This window comes from Pristis pectinata, chromosome 39, assembly GCF_009764475.1.
Source record: "Pristis pectinata isolate sPriPec2 chromosome 39, sPriPec2.1.pri, whole genome shotgun sequence".
NCBI classification, from domain to species: Eukaryota; Metazoa; Chordata; class Chondrichthyes; order Rhinopristiformes; family Pristidae; genus Pristis; species Pristis pectinata.
In genome coordinates, this window is record NC_067442.1 from 5,576,213 (window position 1) to 5,596,311 (window position 20,099).

A 20,099-nucleotide genomic window follows, 5' to 3' on the forward strand; every position below is an offset into this window, starting at 1 on the left:
AGGGTTCCACACACCCACCACTCTCTGTGTAAAAAACTTACTGTCAAACCCAGACTAATCCCACTGCTCCGCTCTCTCCCCACAGCCCTGTGTCAGTCCCCACACTGATCCCACTGCCCCTCTCTCTCCCCACAGCCCTGTGTCAGTCCCCAAACTGATCCCACTGCCCCGCTCCCTCCCCACAGACCTGCGTCAGTCCCCACACTGATCCCACTGCCCCGCTCCCTCCCCACAGCCCTGTGTCAGTCCCCAAACTGATCCCACTGCCCCGCTCCCTCCCCACAGCCCTGTGTCAGTCCCCAAACTGATCCCACTGCCCCTCTCTCTCCCCACAGCCCTGTGTCAGTCCCCACACGGATCCCACTGCCCCGCTCCCTCCCCACAGCCCTGTAGCTTCCTGTACTTCAAAGGTGCACCTTGTTTCCTCTGCCTCAACCACTTCCTGTAGCAAAGCGTTCTTTGTTACAAATGTGGTTTCTACACCTATCCTCTCATTTAATGAACACCTAAAAATCCCCACCAACAGTGAATTTAAAGTTTGATTTTCTAAGTTTCCAAACAGTTCTCCCTGCAATTGGCAGGAACATAGCTCCAACTACTGTAATGTTGCTTGTTTCCATCACTGCCTCAGCTGAGCTCACCCTGAATCCAAGAACACATGGAACAAGGAGGAGCAGGCTAACTCACCCTTCAAGCCTGTCCCACTATTCAATATAATCGTGCCTGATCCACCCCGGGTCTCAACTACCTCAAGTCATAGAACATCGAGCAGTACAGCACAGGAACAGGCCCTTTGGCCCACAATGTTCTGATGAACTAATTAAACTAGTCACGGTAGTGTAGCGGTTAGTGTAACGCTATTACAGCGCCAGCGACCCGGGTTCAATTCCCGGCGCTGTCTGTGAGGAGTTTGTACGTTCTCCCCGTGTCTCTGCGTGGGTTTCCTCCGGGTGCTCCGGTTTCCTCCCACATTCCAAAGACGTACGGGTTAGGAAGTTGCGGGCGTGCTACGTTGGCGCTGGAAGCGTGGTGACACTTGCGGGCTGCCCCCAGAACACTCGACGCAAAAAATGCACTTCACCGTGTGTTTCAATGTACATGTGACTCATAAAGATATCTTATCTTATCTTAAATGCCTAACTAAACCAATCCCTTCTGCCTGCAGAGTGTCCACATCCCCCCGTTCCCTGCACATCCATGGGCCTGTCTAACAGCCTCTCAAACCCCTCTATCGTATCTGCCTCCACCCCCACCCCTGGCAGCACATTCCAGGCACCCACCGCTCTCTGTGTAAAAAACTTGCCCCACACATCTCCTTTGAACTTTCCCCCCTCTCACCTTAAATACATGCCCTCCAGTATTAGACATTTCAACCCTGGGAGAAAGATACCGGCTGTCTACTTTATCTGTGCCTCTCATAATCTTATAAACTTCTGCCAGTTCTCCCCTCAGCCTCCACCGCTCCAGAGAAAACAGCCTCAGCCTCCACATATTGGGGCGTCCAGATGTGGCCTAACCAGAGTTTTATAAAGCTGCAACATAACTTCCTTATTCTTGAGCTCAATGCCTCAACTAATAAAGGCAAGCGTGCTGTACAAAAAGCAAAAAACTGCAAATGCAGGAATCTAAAATAAAAAACAGAACATGCTGGAAACACTCAGCAGGTCAGGCAGCGACAGTAGAGAGACAGAAACAGTTGATGTTTCAGATTATTGTGCTACAGAATTGGGAAAAGTATTATATTGAGCATTGGAGACACAAGAGACTGCAGATGCAGGAATCTGCAGCAAAAATTAAACTGCTGGAACATAGAACAGTACAGCACTGGACAGGCCATTCGGCCCACAATGTTGTGCCAATCTTGATGCCAATTTATATGAAATGTCCTCCTCCTGTGTATCATCCACATCCCTCCATTCCCTTCATAGTCATGTGTGTATCTGAAACTCCACCAAACTGCGTAATTCCACTGCTACCCCTGGTAACCCACTCCAGGCACCCACCGCTCTCTGCGTAAAGAAACCTGCCCCTCACGTCACCTTTAAACCTCCCCCCTCCAACCTTAAAAGCATGTCCTCTGGTGTTTGACGTTTCTACCCTGGGGAACAGATTCTGACTGACTACTCTATCTGTGCCTCTCATAATTTTAAAAACCACTATCAGGTCTCCCCTCAGCCTCCGCCGCTCCAGAGAAAACAACCCAAGTCTGTCCAACCTCTCCTTATAGCTCATGCTCTCTAATCCAGGCAGCATCCTGGTGAACCTCTCCTGCACCCTCTCCAAAGCCCCCACACCCTTTCTGTAACGGGGCGACCAGAACTGCACACAATACTCCAAGTGCGGTCTGACTAAGGTTTTATACAGCTGCAGCGTGACTTCCTTACTCTTGTACTCAACACCCCTACCGATGAAGGCAAGCATTCCATACGCCTTCAATACCACCTTATCCACTTGTGTAGCCACTTGCAGTGAACAATGGATCTGGACCCCAAGATCCCTTTGTACCTCAATGATATTAAGGGGCCGACCATTAGCTGTATACTTTCTCCTTTCATTTGACCTCCCAAAGTGCAACACCTCACACTTGCCCGGATTAAACGCCATCTGCCACTCCTCTGCCCATATACTCAGTGCGTCGAGCAGCATCTGATGCAGGGTCTTAACTCAAAACCTCGAGCATCCCGTTGCTTCCATACATTTTGTTTAACCCATCAGGATATTGAGTACATTTTAAGTTGCAGACAAGTGGGGGAGGGAGGGCTGGAGAGGCAAAGGGAATCTCAGAGGGACTGAGAGAGGGTGGTGAGGGCTTGTCTACCTGTAACGCACTTGCCTGTAGCTGTGACACTTTACTCTGTGTTCTGTTATTGTTTTTACCGTGTACTACCTCAATGCACTGTGTAATGAATTGATCTGTACGAACAGTATGCAAGACAAGTTTTTCACTGTACGTCGGTACAAGTGACAATAATGAAGATAAGATGAGATTTCTTTATTAGTCACACGTACATTGAAACACACAGTGAGATGCATCTTTTGCGTAGAGTGTTCTGGGGGGCAGCCCGCAAGTGTCGCCACGCTTCCGGCGCCAACATAGCACGCCCACAACTTCCTAACCCGTACGTCTTTGGAATGTGGGAGGAAACCGGAGCACCCGGAGGAAACCCACGCAGGCACGGTGGGAACATACAAACTCTTTACAGACAGCGGGCGGAATTGAACCCGGGTCGCTGACACTGTAATAGTGTCACACTAACCACTACACTACCATGGCAATACCAATGCCAATTAATCAGGTCTGGCCGGGGGAGACGTATGTAAAGGGAGATAAAGCAAAGAAGAGAGAGAGAAGAAAGCACATGTGAAGAGTGAGCTTCAAAACACTGCGAGTGCTGGAAATCTGAAATACAAGCAGAATGTTGGGCGTAGCCAGGCAGTACTTATAGAGAAAGAAACACAGTGGGCTACACATTTCTTCAGGACTGGTCAGTTCTGATACAACTGAAAAGGCCAATTATCTGCAGTTGTTGGATTCAATATTAAGCCCAGATGGCTATAACATTACAGGTCAGAAGGTGGAGTACCGTTCAACGGGCCGATGTTGGGCTTCATGGTAGGTGGTCAAATACAGAGCGGCCAGAGTGGGGAGTGAGATGGAGAACTAAAATGGCAGGAGGCACAGGGGACTGCAGGTGCTGGAATCCGGAGCAACATGCAAGATGCTGGAGGTACTCAAATGGGCCAGGCAGCATCTGTGGAGGGGAATGGACAGTCAACTTTTCAGGTTGAGATTCTCAGTCCAAATGAAGGGTCCCAATGAGTACCTCCAGCATCCTGTTCATTGGAAATAAAATGACAGGTGACTGGTAACTCAGGGTCACCCCTTTGAAGCTGGAGGTGTTCCGCAAAGTTCGGTTTCCCCAGTGTAGAGGAGAACACATCATGAGTACTGCATGCAGTGCATTAAACTGGAGGAGGTACAAGTGAGTTGTTGCTTCACCTAGAAGGTGTGTTTGGGTCTCGGGATGCCAGGACGGAAGCGATTAAAGGGCAGGTGTTGCACTCAAGGAGCCTGGAGAAGGGGAGTGGGTGTTGGTGAAATGGAGGAGTGAGCCACTGTGGAGGACAAGGTCCTTTGGAGTGCCGAAGGTGGAGTGGGTGGGAAGACGTTACATAGAACATAGAACAGTACAGCACAGTACAGGCCCTTCAGCCCATGATGTTGTGCTGACATTTTATCCTGCTCTAAGATCTACCTAACCCTTCTTTCCCACATAGCCCCCCATTTCTCTATCATTCATGTGCCTAAGAGTCACTTAAATGTCCCTAATGTATCTGCCCCCACAACCTCTGCTGGCAGTGCGTTCCACGCACCCACCACTCTCTGTGTAAAAAACCTACCTCTGACATCCCCCTTATACCTTCCTCCAATCACCTTAAAATTATGTCTGCTTGTGTTAGCCATTGTTGCCCTGGGAAAAAGTCTCTGACTGTCCACTCGATCTATGCCACTTATCACCTTGGTCGCCTCTCATCCTCCTTCTCTCCAAAGAGAAAAACCTTAATTCACTCAACCTATCCTCATAAGACATGCTCTCCAATCCAGGCAGCATCCTGGTAAACCTCCTCTGTACCCTCTCTAAAGCTTCCACATCTTTCCTATAATGAGGCGACCAGAACTGAACACAATACTCCAAGTGTGGTCTGACCAGAGTTCTATAGAGCTGCAATATCACCTCGTGGCTCTTGAACTCAATACCCCGAATAATGAAGGCCTACCCAACATATGCCTTCTTAACAATCCTATCGACCTGCACGGCCACCTTGAGGGATCTATGGACGTGGATCCCAAGATCGCTCTGTTCCTCCACACTGCTAAGAGTCCTGTCATTAACCATGTATTCTGCCTTCAGATTCGATCTCCCGAAGTGTATCACTTCGCACTTTCCCGGCTTGAACTCCATCTGCCACTTCTCAGCCCAGGTTGCATTCTGTCAATATCCTGTTGTAACCTACAGCAACCTTCTACACTATCCACAACACCACCAACCTTTGAATCATCAGCAAACTTACTAACCCACCCTTCCACATCCTCATTGAAGTCATTTATAAAAATCACAAAGAGCAGGGGTCCCAGAACAGCTCCCTGCGGAACACCACTGGTCACCGACCTCCAGGCAGAACATGCTCCATCTGCCACCACCCTCTGTCTTCTATGGGCGAGCCAATTCTGAATCCACATGGCCAAGTTTCCCTGGATCCCATGCCTCCTGACTTTCTGAATGAGCTTTCCATGAGGAACTGGTAGTGACATCATGTTGAAGGTGGTGGAACAAAGTCAGTGTTATCTCTTGTACTGCTCCCAGGTTTAGAGAAGCGCGCGCCCCTGTCGGTGATAATAAACCTGATTCTGATCAATGGTGCTGAGGTGGAGATGTTTGAAAGCTTCAAGTTCCTGGGTATGAACATCACCAATAGCCTATTCTGGTCCATCCACATAGATGTTACAACCAAGAAAGCTCACCAGGGCCTTTACTTCCTCAGAAGGATACGGAAATTCGACATGTCCCCAATGACTTTCTCCAACGTTTACCGATGCACCATCGAAAGCATCCCATCTGGGTGCATCCCGGCTTGGTACGGCAACTGCTCTGCCCAGGACCGCAAGAAACTGCAAAGAGTTGTGGACACAGCCCAGCGCATCACGCAGACCAACCTCCCTTCTGAGGACTCCTACACTTCCCGCTGCCTCGGGAAAGTACCCAACATAATCATGGACCCCTCCTATCCCGGACATTCTCTCTTCTCCCCCCTCCCATCGGGCAGAAGATACAAAAGCTTGAAAACATGCACCACCAGGCTGAAGGACAGCTTCTATCCTGCTGTTATCAGACTCTTGAACAGACTTCCTGTATGTTAAAGATGGACTCTTGACCTCACAATCTACCTCATCGCGGCTCTTGCACCTTATTGTCTGCCTGCACTGCACTTTCTCTGTAACTGTGACACTTTATTCTGCATTCTGTTATTGCTTTTCCCTTGTACTACCTCGATGTACTGATGTTTTCAAATGATCTGCATAGATGGCACGCAAAACAAATGCTACAATAATAAACTAATTATCTCGTCGTGGCCCTTGCACCTTATTGTCTGCCCGCACCACACTCTCTCTGTAACTGTAACACTTTATTCTGCATTCTTTTTTTCCTTTTGTTCTACCTCGATGTGCTTATGTATGGAATGATCTGTATTTTTTTGGCACGCAAACAAAAGCTTTTCACAGGATCTCAGTACATGTAACAATAATAAACCAATTACCAATTACCACCCAGCACTATTGACAAGTTGGAGCTCAGTCCAAAACTCCTGGCCATATGCCAACACATCACGCTCCACTGATCTACAGTCCTGTATTTACTGAGCTGAACCCAATCTCAATCTGGTAATTTTGAAGTTCTCATGCTGGTTTTCAAATCCCTACCTATATCCGTACTCCCTTCCTGCCCTCCTTTGACGACCTCTGCGCTCTGCTAATCCCGACCTTCGAACATCTGTAACGAGTTTGTACGTTCTCCCCGTGTGTCTGCGTGGGTTTCCTCTGGGTGCTCTGGTTTCCTCCCACATTCCAAAAGGCGTACAGGTTAGGAAGTTGTGGGCATGCTATGCTGGTGCCGGAAGCGTGGCGACACTTGCGGGCTGCCCCCAGCACATTCCCAGTAACGCAAAAAGATGCATTTCACTATGTGTTTCAATGTACATGTGACTAATAAATAAATATCTATCTTCAATTCCTACCACTCCACTTCTGACAGCTGTGGCTTCAGCTGTTAAATCCCCAAGTTGTGGAACTGCCTCCCCGACCTCTCCTCCTCTATACCCCTCGATCCTCCTTAGAACCTACCTCCCTCAAAGCCTGTCAGCACCAAAACATTTTGTCTGGTAACACTGCTATGAAACTCTTAGGAGGTTTAATTACATCAAATGTATGATATAAAAGCAAGCTGTTGTTGCTTCTAACCAGAAAAGATACTAGTTCCCCATTCATATTGTGAAGCACTATATACTGAACCTCCTCATAGAGTCATGGAGTTATACAGCATAAAACAGGCTCTTCAGCCCAACTCATCCATGTTGACCAAGTTGCCTACCTGAGCTAGTCCCATTTGCCCGCATGTGGCCCAGATCCCTCGAAACATTTCCTGCCCATGAACCTGTCCAAATGTCACAATTGTACCTGCCTCTACAGTTCCTCTGGTAGCTCGTTCCATATACCCACCACCCTCCAAGTGAAAGACTTGCCCCTCAGGTCCCTTTTAAATCTTTCTCCTCTCATTTTAAACCTATGCCCTGTAGTTTTAGACTCCCTTACCCTGGGAAAAAGACTATGACCATTCACCTTATTATCTCTGCCCCTCATGACTTTATATACACAGGTGGATAGGGTAAGTGAGAAAGCTTATGGGATGTTAGCTTTCATAAATCACGGGATCGAGTTTAAGAGCCACAAGGTAATGATGCAGCTCTACAAAACTCTGGTTAGACCGCACTTGGAGTACTGTGTCCAGTTCTGGTCACCTCATTATGGGAAGGATGTGGAAGCGTTGGAAAGGGTGCAGAGGAGATTTACCAGGATGCTGCCCGGTTTAGAGAGTATGCATTATGAGGAGAGACTGAGGGAGCTCGGGCTTTACTCTTTGGAGAGAAGGAGGATGAGAGGAGACATGATAGAGGTGTACAGAATATTAAGAGGAACGGATAGAGTGGACAGCCAGTGCCTCTTTTCTAGGGCACCAATGCTCAATACAAGAGGGCATGGCTTTAAAGTAATGGGTGGGAAGTTTAAGGGAGATATCAGAGGAAGGTTTTTTACCCAGAGAGTGGTTGGGGCGTGGAATGCGCTGCCTGGGGCGGTGGTGGAGGCAGGTACATTGGTCAAATTCAAGACATTGTTAGATAAGCATATGGAGGAATTTAAAATAGAGGGACATGTGGGAGGAAGGGGTTAGATAGTCGTAGGCGAGGTTTAAAGGTCGGAACAACATTGTGGGTTGAAGGGCCTGTATTGTGCTGTACTGTTGTATGATCTATACCTCCATCAGGTCACCCCTCAGCCTCCTTCGCTCCAGGGAAAACAGTCTCAGCCTGTCCAGCCTCTCCTTATAACACAAGCCCTCCAGTCCCGGGAACATCCTTCTGAATGTTTTCTGCACCCTTCCCAGCTTAACGATGTCCTTCCTACAGCTGAGCGACCAGAACCGCACACAATACACCAACGTCCTGTACAGCTGTAACCCAAGTCCCAATTTAGGAAGCACCATTATGTGCAGAAACACCTCCAAGTTAGCATTAGACCAACAAGGATCGATGGGAAGGACACGATTGTATTGGAGAGGGTGCAGAGGAGATTCATCAGGAAGTTGTCTGGGATGGAGCGCTGTAACACGGCATCCCAACTGCTATACTCAGTCCCCTGACCGATGAAGGCCAGCGCGCCATACGCCTTCTTCACCCCCCTATCTACCTGTGCCGCTGATTTAAGGGAACTATGTACCTGTACCCCTCGGTCTCTTTGTTGCTCTGAGCAGCCTGTTGATTACAGTCGTAAGATGTGACACAATTAATTACAGTGTGCTGTCTTTTAATTGCAATCACAGATGAAATCACAATGACTGTCCTATGATACGATGTTCCCAATGCACATAGTATTCCAATACAAATACACTTTACACACTTTACACACACAATTTATGCTGCTGAAAATCAAAAAAAAAATTGCTGGAAATACGACATAAAAACAGAAAAAGCTGGAAATGAGACTCTTCAACCTGAAACGTTTTAACTGTTTCTCCTTCCACTGACCTGATGTGGGTTTCCCTGCATTTTCTGCTTTTAGGTCATAGAACACTACAGCACAGTACAGGCCCTTCGGCCCACAATGTTGTGCCGACATTTTATCCTGCTCTAAGATCTATCTAACCCTTCCCTCCCACATAGCCCCCTATTTTAAGGCCCTGAGCTCTGGTTAGTTTGGGGAGCACGACAGGTCATAATGTCAGTAGGAACGATAGAACACTACAGCACAGAAAACAGGCCATTCAGCCCTTCTAGTCTGTGCCGGAATTATTCCGCTAGTCCCATTGACCTGCACCGAGTACATAACCCCCCAGACCTCTCCCGTCCATGTATCTATCCAATTCATTCTTAAAACTTAAGAGTGAGCCCACATTTACCACGTCAGATGCTCCCCCTAATGTTCCCCCTAAACCTTGCCCCTTTTACCCTAAAGCCATGTCCTCTTGTACTTATCTCTCCTAATCTAGGTGGAAAGAGCCTGCTTGCATTTACTCTGTCTATACCCCTCATAATTTTGTAAACCTCTATGAAATCTCCCCTCATTCTTCTACGCTCCAAGGAATAAATCTGTTCAATCTTTCCCTGTAACTCAACTCCTGAAGACCTGGCAACATTCTAGTAAATCTCCTCTGCACTCTTTCAATCTTACTGATATCCTTCCTATAGTTACTGACCAGAACTGCACACCATACTCCAAATTTGGCCTCACCAACGTCTCATACAACCTCACCATAACATGCCAAGGGAAGGGAGGAGAGCTGGCATTGAAGCTGGAGGCAAAAGAGAGATGGAGCAAAAAAATGAGCAGCGGGTCAGGCAGCGTCTGTGGGGGGAAGTGGACAGTCGACATTTTGGGTCGAGACCCTTCACCTGGGATGAAAGAGTAGAGGGGCTGCAGCCAGTGTAACAAGGTGGTGGGGAGGGGCGAGGTGAAAGCTGGCAAGCGAGAGGTGGATACAGGCGAGGAGAGAGATGGAGTCTGGTGGGGGAGAGGAAAGGCTGGAGAGGGCGACAGAGGCTGGGAGGTGGGGAGGGGGCAATAAAGGGCTGCAGATGGTGGGATCTGAGAGGAGAGGAAGGCGGAGCATGGAACCCGTTACGAGCCCAGGTTGCTACTTGGTGAGGGTCCCTTTTAGGTGCCTGAACAGTAGCGTGTGTGGCTTTGTCTGACTACTGCAAGTGGGAGCGAAGAGCTTCTATGACTGGGATAATTGGAATGCTGCAGGTGTCTGAGGGAGGATTCATTGAAGTGCTGGCAACTGCAGACATATCTGTGAGCTGATTCTTGAACCCACACAGACACAGAGAAGAGAGAGAGAGAGAGACAGAGAGAGAGACAGAGTTGGTAGCACTGACTGTGAAGCACAATCGTTGTGACTCTTGCTTTGCAATTCATACATGGATTTTTGGAGCAATCTGTAGAGTCCACTTTGTCGTTAACCTGTACCGGGAAGCAGGTATATCTGTGGGTGGCCACGTATCGAGTGCCCTTGGTGTGGCAGATACTTCGGAACAAAACAGTGGAGATCTTTGACGACTGGGGCATCGTATTGGTTCCACCGTGGAACTTGCGGAATTCGTAAACTCCTTCTCTCTACCTTCTACTCTACATTATAATGTGGTTTTCAGAAGCTTTTGCTCATCGTTTTGCAGAGTGACTTACTGAACTGAACTGAACTTTGAGAACTGTTCTAAGGATAAGTTAGCCCGTTTTTATCACCATATAAATCCTATATGTGACAGATGGAATTCGGAGGTGGCTTCAGATGTAATTCGGTTTTGGTCCTGCCCTCTTTTGGAAAAATATTGGAAAGACATTTTTAATATTATTTCAATAGTATTGTATATTGATTTACAACCTCATCCTATTACTGCAGCCTTTGGGTTACCAATGATGGAGTTGGGCCATCTATCCGCTTCAGTCTGTCCTATCATTGCATTTGTTACATTAATGGCCAAGAGATCCATTCTATTTAACTGGAAGGACGCTATACCTCCAACCACATTTCAATGGTTTTCTCAAACTATAACATGTTTAAACTTAGAAAAACATTAGGAGGGTACTGTTGATCCTTCGCTTAAACTTGAGGAAGTTTGGAGCCCATTTATTCAATATTTCCATATGATGTAAACTGACCTTTTTTGAATCCCTTCCAATAACCTTTTACTTGAATACAGAGGAGCGGAGCTGACGACATAATAATGTTTTTCAACTGAAGAAACATCAGTCCAGCTTTTTTTTTGAAGTTTTTGGTTTGCTTTTGTTTATTTTTTTTTCTTTGTTGTTTTGGTTTTGGTTTTATTTTTGGGGTTCTGTTTTCATATAATCAAATTTCTTTTCAAATTCTTTTCGATCATGATCATTTAGTAAGAGATTGGGAGGTTCAGATTATATATTTTACTCCCTGAGTTTGTACATGTCAGCTGTTGTTATCGTAATCCCGATCTCTCCACACCACGTGTACAATCACTAGTGTTATGTATATTAATTTGAAATTTAATAAAAAGATTGATAAAGAGAACTGTTCCTAGACTGGGTGGTTTGGGAACTTGCCACACACACATTTCGGTTTACTTCGGTCAATGTCTGATAGAACCATACAACAATACAGCACAATACAGGCCCTTCGGCCCACCATGTTGTGCTGACCTTTAAACCTCACCTAAGGCTATCTAACCCCTTCCTCCCACATATCCCTCTATTTTAAATTCCTCCATATGCTTATCTAACAATCTCTTGAACTTGACCAACGTATCAGCCTCCACCACCACCCAAGGCAGCACATTCCATGCACCAACCACTCTGTGGGTGAAAAACCTCCCTCTGATATCTCCCTTGAACTTCCCACCCATTACTTTAAAGCCATGCCCCCTTGTATTGAGCATTGGTGCCCTGGGAAAGAGGCGCTGGCTGTCCACTCTATCTATTCCTCTTAATATTTTGTACACCTCTATCATGTCTCCCCTCATCCTCCTTCTCTCCAAAGGGCAAAGCCCGAGCTCCCTTAGTCTCTCCTCATAATGCATCCTCTCCAATCCAGGCAGCATCCCAGTAAATCTCTTCTGCACCCTTTCCAACGCTTCCACATCCTTCCTGTAATGTGCCGACCAGAACTGGACGCAGTACTCCAAGTGCGGTCTAACCAGAGTTTTGTAGAGCTGCATCATTACCTCGCGGCTCTTAAACTCGATCCCACGACTTATGAAAGCTAACACCCCATAAGCTTTCTCAACTACCCTATCCACCTGTGAGGCAACTTTCAGGGATCTGTGGATATGGACCCCCAGATCCCTCTGATATCTAACATTTTTTTTCTTATTATTACAAGTAGTTACTAATAAATAGGTTTTAACATTGGAACCTTGCTCGTTATGTTTCTATTGCTGCTGGTATGTAACAAACCAAATAAGGGAGGTGGGGAGGGCAGGTGGGGACAGTGAGGGGAGTCACCCAGTGGGAGGAGGGTGTGGGCGATGGGCAGATGGGGCAGGTGGGGGAGGGGAAAGGAACGGGGTGAGCGGGGTTTGGAAAGAAGTGGGTGTGTGGGCAGAGCTGGTAGGTCGGAATGAGAAAGATGAGAAGCAGAGGGAGAGCAGGTTACCCGAGCTTGCAGAATTCAGGATTCATCCCATCCTCACAAGAGAGGGGAGGTCTAGTCTGGGAGTCAGTGGGTTTACAGTAAATGTCAGTGGACGCTGCCTGGATTAGAGGGTACAAGCTATAAGGAGAGGTTGGACAAACTTGGGTCGTTTTAAGATGAGATTTATTAGTCACATGTACATTGAAACACACGGTGAAATGCATCTTTTGAGGGTTCTGGGGGGTCAGCCCGCAAGTGTCGCCACGCTTCTGGCGCCAACGTAGCACGCCCGCAACTCCCTAACCCGTACATCTCTGGAATGTGGGAGGAAACCAGAGCACCCGGGGGAAACCCACGGGGAGAACGTACAAGCTCCTTACAGACAGCGGCCGGAATTGAACCCAGGTTGCTGGCACAGTAATAGCGTTGCGCTAACCACAACACTACCATGTTTCTCTGGAGCGGTGGAGGCTGAGGGGAGACCTGATATAAGTTTATAAAATTATGAGAGGCACAGACAGGGGAGAGAGTCAGAATCTTTTTCCCAGGTAGATATCTCAAATACTAGAGGATGTGCATTTAAGGTGAGAGGGGCAAGGAGATGTGCAGGGCAAGTTTTTTTTAAACACAGAGAGTGGTGGATGCCTGGAATGTGCTGCCAGGGGTGGTGGTGGAGGCAGATACGATAGTGGTTTTTAAGAGGCTTTTCGACAGACACATTGAACAGTCAGGGAACAGAGGGACACGGATCATGTGCAGGCAGAACAGGTTGAGTTTAGAGGAACAAAGGACTCAGATGCTGGAATCCAGATGAAAAACACGATGATGCTGGAGGAACTCAGCAGGCCAGGCAGCATCCGTGGAGAAAAGCAGGTGGTCAACGTTTCAGGTCAGAACCCTTCTTGGCACTGTGTTTGGCGCAGATATCGTGGGCCGAAGGGCCTGTTCCTGTGCTGTACTGTTCTATGTTCTATGGTTTGTCTCTTGAGATGGAGACAGAGAGATCAAGGAAGGGGTGTTGGAAATGGTCCAAGTGAATTTGAGGGTAGGGTGGAAGCTGACGGATGGCATCCCTACAAGAAGCAGGGTGGGAGGAATTGTAGCTCCTGGTCGTTGGCCTGTGTGTGTTCGGGAAGGGAAGGAACAGCTGGACAAGGAATATACTGCCAAGGCGCACTGCCCAGAAGGAGCATGAATCTGGAAGATCCAGTGGAGACCATCCAGTGTGAAGAGTGGGAAAGCAGTTATTTGGTGTGAAGAAGGGAAACGTACAAATGACAACTACTCTGGGAGTTAAAGCTTCCTACTGAAGGACAGCACAAGCAAACTACAACCAAACTTCCATGCAGAACTGCGTAAATTGGCCCATCTTTGCCACAAAGAACAGGTAACCACATTCCCTGTGGCGTAGAGAATCCGAGGTTACAGAACAACAGATTGCTGAAAATTGCAATGCAGAATAATCCCATCAAAAGTATCCAAACTAACCACCATGGCTCATTCCCCACAGTAGATATCACACTCGACTTGCATCGGAGTTTGGTCTTGTAAATGTACACCAAGGTTTCTGGGGCACTGGAGACAAGACCACAAGATATAGGAGCAAAATTAGGCCATTTGGCCCATCGAATCTGCTTCTCCATTGTTGTTTTACCTCAACCCCATTCTCCCGCCTTCTCCCTGTAACCCCCAACCCCCTTACCCATCAAGAACCTAGCGATCTCTGCCTTAAATACACCCAGTGACTTGGCCTCCACTGCCCTCTTGAGGCAACGAATTCCACAGATTCACCGCCCTCTGGCTGAAGAAATTCCTCCTCACCTCATTTCTGAAGGGACGTCCCTTTATTCTGAGGTCCTAGGCTCTCCTACTGATGGGAACATCCTCTCCACGTCCGCTCTATCCAGGCCTTTCAGTATCCAGCAGTTTTCAATGAGATCCACCCACCCACCTCATCCTTGTGCACTCCATCGAGTCTCCATTGAATAGGGGGCTAGGTGGGAGGGAAGGGTTAGATAGATCTTAGAGCAGGATAAAATGTCGGCGCAGCATTGTGGGCCGAAGGGCCTGCACTGTGCTGTAATCTTCTCTTAGTCCATGGAAGCTTAGATCACGTGGGATCCAGGGGAAGATAGTGGATTGGATTCATCATTGGCTCAGTGGTAGGGTGATGGTCGAGGGCTATTTCTCCAACTGGAGGCCTGTGTCTAGTGGAGTGCCACAGGGGCTGGTGCTGGGACCTTTGTTGTACGTCATTTTATATAAACTACTTGGATGTGAATGTACAAGGCATGGTTAGTAAGTTTGCGGGTGATACTAAAATAGGCGGTGTTGTAGATTGTGTAGAAGGTGATCGAAAATTACAGGGGGATCTTGATGGAATGGGAAAGGTTCGACTTAATGACATCAGGGCAGAGCTAGAATTCTCTGGAATACCCTTCCTGCAGGAGAAAGCCATTCGGTCTATGGTGGCTGTCTTGACATGCAGTGAGATCATTCCTGACTTTTTTTACTTCTGTACCATTTCTTGCATGAATCCCATTTCCCTTAATTCCCGGAATATCTAAAAAAATCTCCCAGGAATGAAAGATAGAGACTGGTTTATCCTCTAAAGGAGAGAAGATTGTGATCTGGAGGACGCAACTAGAGACCGCAGAGGCTGGAATCTGCAGCAAAAAGCAAACTGCTGGAGGAACGGTGGGTCGAGCAGCATCTGTGGAGGCAGAGAGGTAGAAAGGAACAGCTAACTCCTCTCCCTGCACAGATGCAGCCTGACCCGCTGAGTTCATCCAGCAGTTTGCTTTCTGAAGTGGAGACGATGCCTAACACATATGACAACATTTCCACAGAGGGTGTGGCAGCAACTGTACAAGTCATTGGTGCGACCGCACTTGAAGCATTGTGTGTTGTTCTGGTCGCCCAGCTATAGGAAGGACATCACTAAGCTGGAGAGGGTGCAGTAAGGATTCACGAGGATGTTACCGGGCACGGTAGTGCAGCGGTTAGCGTAACACTATTACAGCGCCAGCGACCCGGGTTCAATTCCGGCCGCTGTCTGTAAGGAGTTTGTATGTTCTCCCCGTGACTACGTGGGTTTCCTCTGGGTGCTCTGGTTTCCTCCCACATTCCAAAGACGTACGGGTTAGGAAGTTGTGAGCGTGCTATGTTGGCGCCAGAAGCGTGGCGACACTTGCAGGCTGCCCCCCAGAACACTCGACGCAAAAGATGCATTTCACTGTGTGTCTCGATGTACACGTGACTAATAAAGAAATCTTATAAGGAGGGACTGGACAGGCCGGGACTGTTTTCCCTGGAGCGAAGGAGGCTGAGGGGTGACCTTATAGAGGTTTATAATATCATGAGGAGCATCGATAAAGTGGATGGTCATTTTCCCCAGGGTAATCTAAAACCAGGGGGCACAGGTTAAAGGTGAGAGGGGAAAGATTTAAAGGGGACCTGAGGGGCAAGTGCTTCACACAGAGGGTGGTGGATATAACAGAGCTGCTAGAGAAGCAGTAGAGGCAGGTACAAACACAGGGTTTTAAAAGACATGGATAGCAAAGGTTTAGAGGGATATGGGCCAAACACAGGCAAATAGGACTGGCTCAGGTCGGCACCTTGGTCAGCACGGACGAGTTGGGCCGAAGGGCCTTTTTCTGTGCTGTATAACTCTACGTCTCTTATGAACATAGTAGTTAAACTACTAGGCTGGCTATCCAGGGGTGTGGAATAATGATTCAGAGACACGAGTCCGAGTTAAGTTCTGGAATAAAAAGCCAGTGACCACTGGATTGTAATAAAATCTCAACATAACATCCGTTTCACTGCTCACTCCCTCAACAAGTCGAGGCACTTTCAAGGGTTATGCAGAATCATACCGAGAGTCCCTCTGTTCTTGCACACCCTTTAGTTCGCTAATGCCGTTACTGTGTCTGTACTGTACTGTGCTGTAGTGTTTTGTGTTCTATGTTCTAAAAGGGATTAAATCAGCCGTCCTTGCTCATCCTGGCTCGTGTCCCCTCACCACGATAACAGTGGGCTGATTCTTACCGGCATATAACAAAACAAAGATGCCAAAGCCGCTGGGAGTGACACTAAGGCTGCGATCCACGGATACAATATCTTCTGTGTTAGCTTTACACTGCAAGTTAGGCCACAGCAATCAAGCCGCAGGTTGTCAAACTGAGCTGAGACACACGAGCACTGCAGACGCTGGCTCTGACGCAAACCTACCCGCGTTCCTGAACCCCAGTACTCGCGACCCTGGCGCTGGTTGCAAACCAACTGTTTGACACTTCACAAGACATCAAACGCAAGTCCATTCCAAGGCCACCAGGGTTAACCAGACAGCACAGCAGAGAGCTCTGGAGGAACATGTAAAATTTGCCAGCACTTCCAGAGTTACGCAGCCGACTTCACGAGTGCACGGATCCGCAGGTAGTAAGTCAGGAGGGAGGGAAGACTTTAGTGCACTCAGTTCAATGACAATTGGGGATAAATTAACAAGCTGGTGAAGAAACTCAGGGGGTCAGGCAGTATGAGCCGGGGGGGGGGGGGGGGGGGGTGGGGTGGAAACGGACAGTCGACGTTTCGGGTCAAGACTCCACATCAGTCCAGACTGTCCATTTGGGGTTGAGAGGGATTTTGGCAGGCATGGGGCTCGTTTCACTGAAGCCTTCGCCAGCCAAGTGACCAAGCACTGCCCTGCCACAATTAACACAGCAGAGTTCAATGGGAAGCTCTGAGGTACAATTTACAAAGGCTGTGGTCATCAGGAGAATGTGGTCATCACAGCAATGCAAATGCACCAGCAGTGTGACTGAAGCAGGGAGCTGGGCGGGACATACTTGGCGACCAGGGGCGGCAGGTCTCTGCAGTAACCAAACGCCCACCACTGGGTCATTGTGCTAACCAACCCCACACTCTCCCCTCACCACTCCCGGCTCAGGTCCACCCCAGCAACCAAACACCCAGCTGTCCCCCTAGTAACCCCCCCAGATCCCCATGGCAACCCACCCCAGACCAGGTCCCCCTGGTAACCAGACCTCCCCAGATCCCCATGGCAACTCACCCCAGACCAGGTCCGCCCAGTAACCAAGTCTCCCCAGATCCCCATGGCAACCACCCCAGACCAGGTCCCCCTGGTAACCAGACCTCCCCAGATCCCCATGGCAACTCACCCCAGACCAGGTCCGCCCAGTAACCAAGTCTCCCCAGATCCCCATGGCAACCACCCCAGACCAGGTCTGTCCAGATCCCCATGGCAACCCACCCCAGACCAGATCCCCCCAGTAACCAAGGCTCTCCAGATCCCCATAGGAACCCACCCCAGACCAGGTCCCCCTGGTAACCAGATCTCCCCAGATCCCCATGGCAACTCACCCCAGACCAGGTCCGCCCAGTAACCAAGTCTCCCCAGATCCCCATGGCAACCACCCCAGACCAGGTCTCTCCAGATCCCCATGGCAACCCACCCCAGACCTGGTCTCCCCAGATCCCCATGGCAACCCACCCCAGACCAGGTCCCCCCGGTAACCAGGTCTCCTCAGATCCCCATGGCAACCCACCCCGGACCAGGTCCCCCTGGTAACCAGGTCTCCTCAGATCCCCATGGCAACCCACCCCGGACCAGGTCCCCCTGGTAACCAGGTCTCCTCAGATCCCCATGGCAACCCACCCCGGACCAGGTCCCCCTGGTAACCAGGTCTCCTCAGATCCCCATGGCAACCCACCCCGGACCAGGTCCCCCTGGTGTCCAGGTCTCCTCAGATCCCTATGGCAACCGTCCCCAGCGCCTTGCAGTGGTCAAGCTCCACCCCCTCGGTTGCCCCGGTAACCTTGTTGCCGACCAGCATGGCCGGTCTCCCTGGTGACGGGGTCTCCCTGGTAACCAACGTTCCGGATCAGGGACCCCCCCTCCTCCCCTCCCCAAACTCCTCCCCTTCCCCCACCCTTCGTGACGGGCGCGGACGCAGAGTTACCGGGGTAACCGGTCTCCATGGTAACAGGTACCCACCTGCCGGCTCCCGGACCGAGGCGCCTCTTCCCTCCGACCCCGGCGCCGCTCCGCCCGACGCCATCTTCACCGCCCGCCGTTGACAAGGCGGCCGACCAATCACCGCCTCCTCCTCCTCGGCCACCGGGCTGTCAATCAGTTCTAGAACCCGCCCTCTGACAGCATTCACCAATCAGCGCTCGCGGTATCACCCAGCCGACAACGCCCTCTCCCTTCAGCGCCAATCAGCTGGCAGGCAGGCTCTGGCCCTCCCATCCAATCCCTATCCAGGACGCCGCCCAGCCTACGTCAATCAACACCCAAGTCCCACCCTCTCCTCAGACAGCTCCCGCCAATCACGGAAAGCCCCGCCCCTCAAGCCGAGGCGGCCGGCCTCCTCCCCTGATGTGACGTCATCGAGGCAGAGAGCGAATGGGACGCCGGAGCGGGGCTGGGGGGGCGGGACCGTGCTGGAACGCGGAAGTTGAATCAGGAAGCAGAAGGGCTGGGGGGACTCAGTGGGTCGGGCAGCGCCTGTGGAGGGAGGGGGGACGGTCAGCGTCTGCCGTGGGGACCCTGCACCAGGGTCGAGGGGGCAGAGCAACGATTGTGCGGCCAGTGCGAGGGCAGGGGTGGGACAGAGGCTGGTAAAGTGGTTTATTATTGTCACACGTACCGAGGTACAGTGAAAAGCTTTGCTTTGCCTGCCATCCCTGCAGATCATCTGATCACATCGAGGTAGTACAAGGGGAGAAGCAACAACAGAATGCAGAATAAAGTGTCACGGTTACAGAGAAAGTGCAGTGCAGGCAGACAATAAGGTGCAAGGGCCACGACCAGGAAGATTGTGAGGTCCATCTTATCGTACTAGGGGACCGTTCAATAGTCTTATAGCAGAGCTGTCCTTGAGCCTGGTGGTACGTGCTTTCAGGCTTTTGCATCTTCTGCCCGAAGGGAGAGGAGACAATGTCCGGGGTGGGTGGGGGTCTTTGATTATGCCGGCTGCTTTACTGAGGCAGCGGGAAGTGTGGACAGAGTCCATGGAGGGGAGGCTGGTTTCCGTGACGCGCTGAGCTGTGTCCACAACTCCCTGCTGTTACTTGCAGTCCCGGGCAGAGCAGTTGCCCTACCAAGCCGTGATACATCCAGATAGGATCCATTCTATGGTGCATCGATAAAAATTGGTGAGGGTCAAAGGGTACATGCCAAATTTCTTTAGCCTCCTGAGGAAGTAGAGGTGCTGTTAAGGTTTCTCAGCCGTGCTATGGAATCACAGGCAGTCAGGGGTGGAACGGGAGATCCTCACACAGAAGCGACAGAGTTCAGGGTCAAACACGGCTCCCCAGTGCTTCTTTGGTAAATTGGTTTATTATTGTCACGTGTACAGTGTCTTGCGTGACGTCCATGTAGATCATTTCACCACATCGGTGCATTGAGGTTGTACAATGGAGAAGCAACAACAGAATGCAGAATAAAGTGTTGCAGTTCCAGAGAAAGTGCAGTGCAGGCAGACAGTAAGGTGCAAGGGCCATGACGCGGTAGATTGTGAGGCCAACAGTCCACCTCGGTACATATGACAATAATTAACCAATGTACCTCAATGTTTCCCTTAATATCCAACAATCTATGAGTATCTATGATGAATCAGCTCAGCAAACAAGCTTCTGTGA

At 49.6% G+C, this 20,099-nt stretch overlaps 1 protein-coding gene across 4 annotated transcripts in view; it reads right to left on the bottom strand.

The window, feature by feature from the left end:
* Positions 1 to 18,536, bottom strand: part of lipeb (lipase, hormone-sensitive b) — a 111,872-nt gene extending 93,336 nt beyond the window's left edge. For all 4 annotated transcript variants that reach the window (XM_052045495.1, XM_052045493.1, XM_052045494.1 and 1 more), the window contains exon 1: positions 18,451 to 18,536. In XM_052045495.1, the coding sequence (XP_051901455.1) occupies positions 18,451 to 18,514 (64 nt within the window). In that variant the 5' untranslated portion in view covers positions 18,515 to 18,536. The remainder of the gene's footprint in view (positions 1 to 18,450) is intronic.
* Positions 18,537 to 20,099: the final 1,563 nt, after the last annotated feature.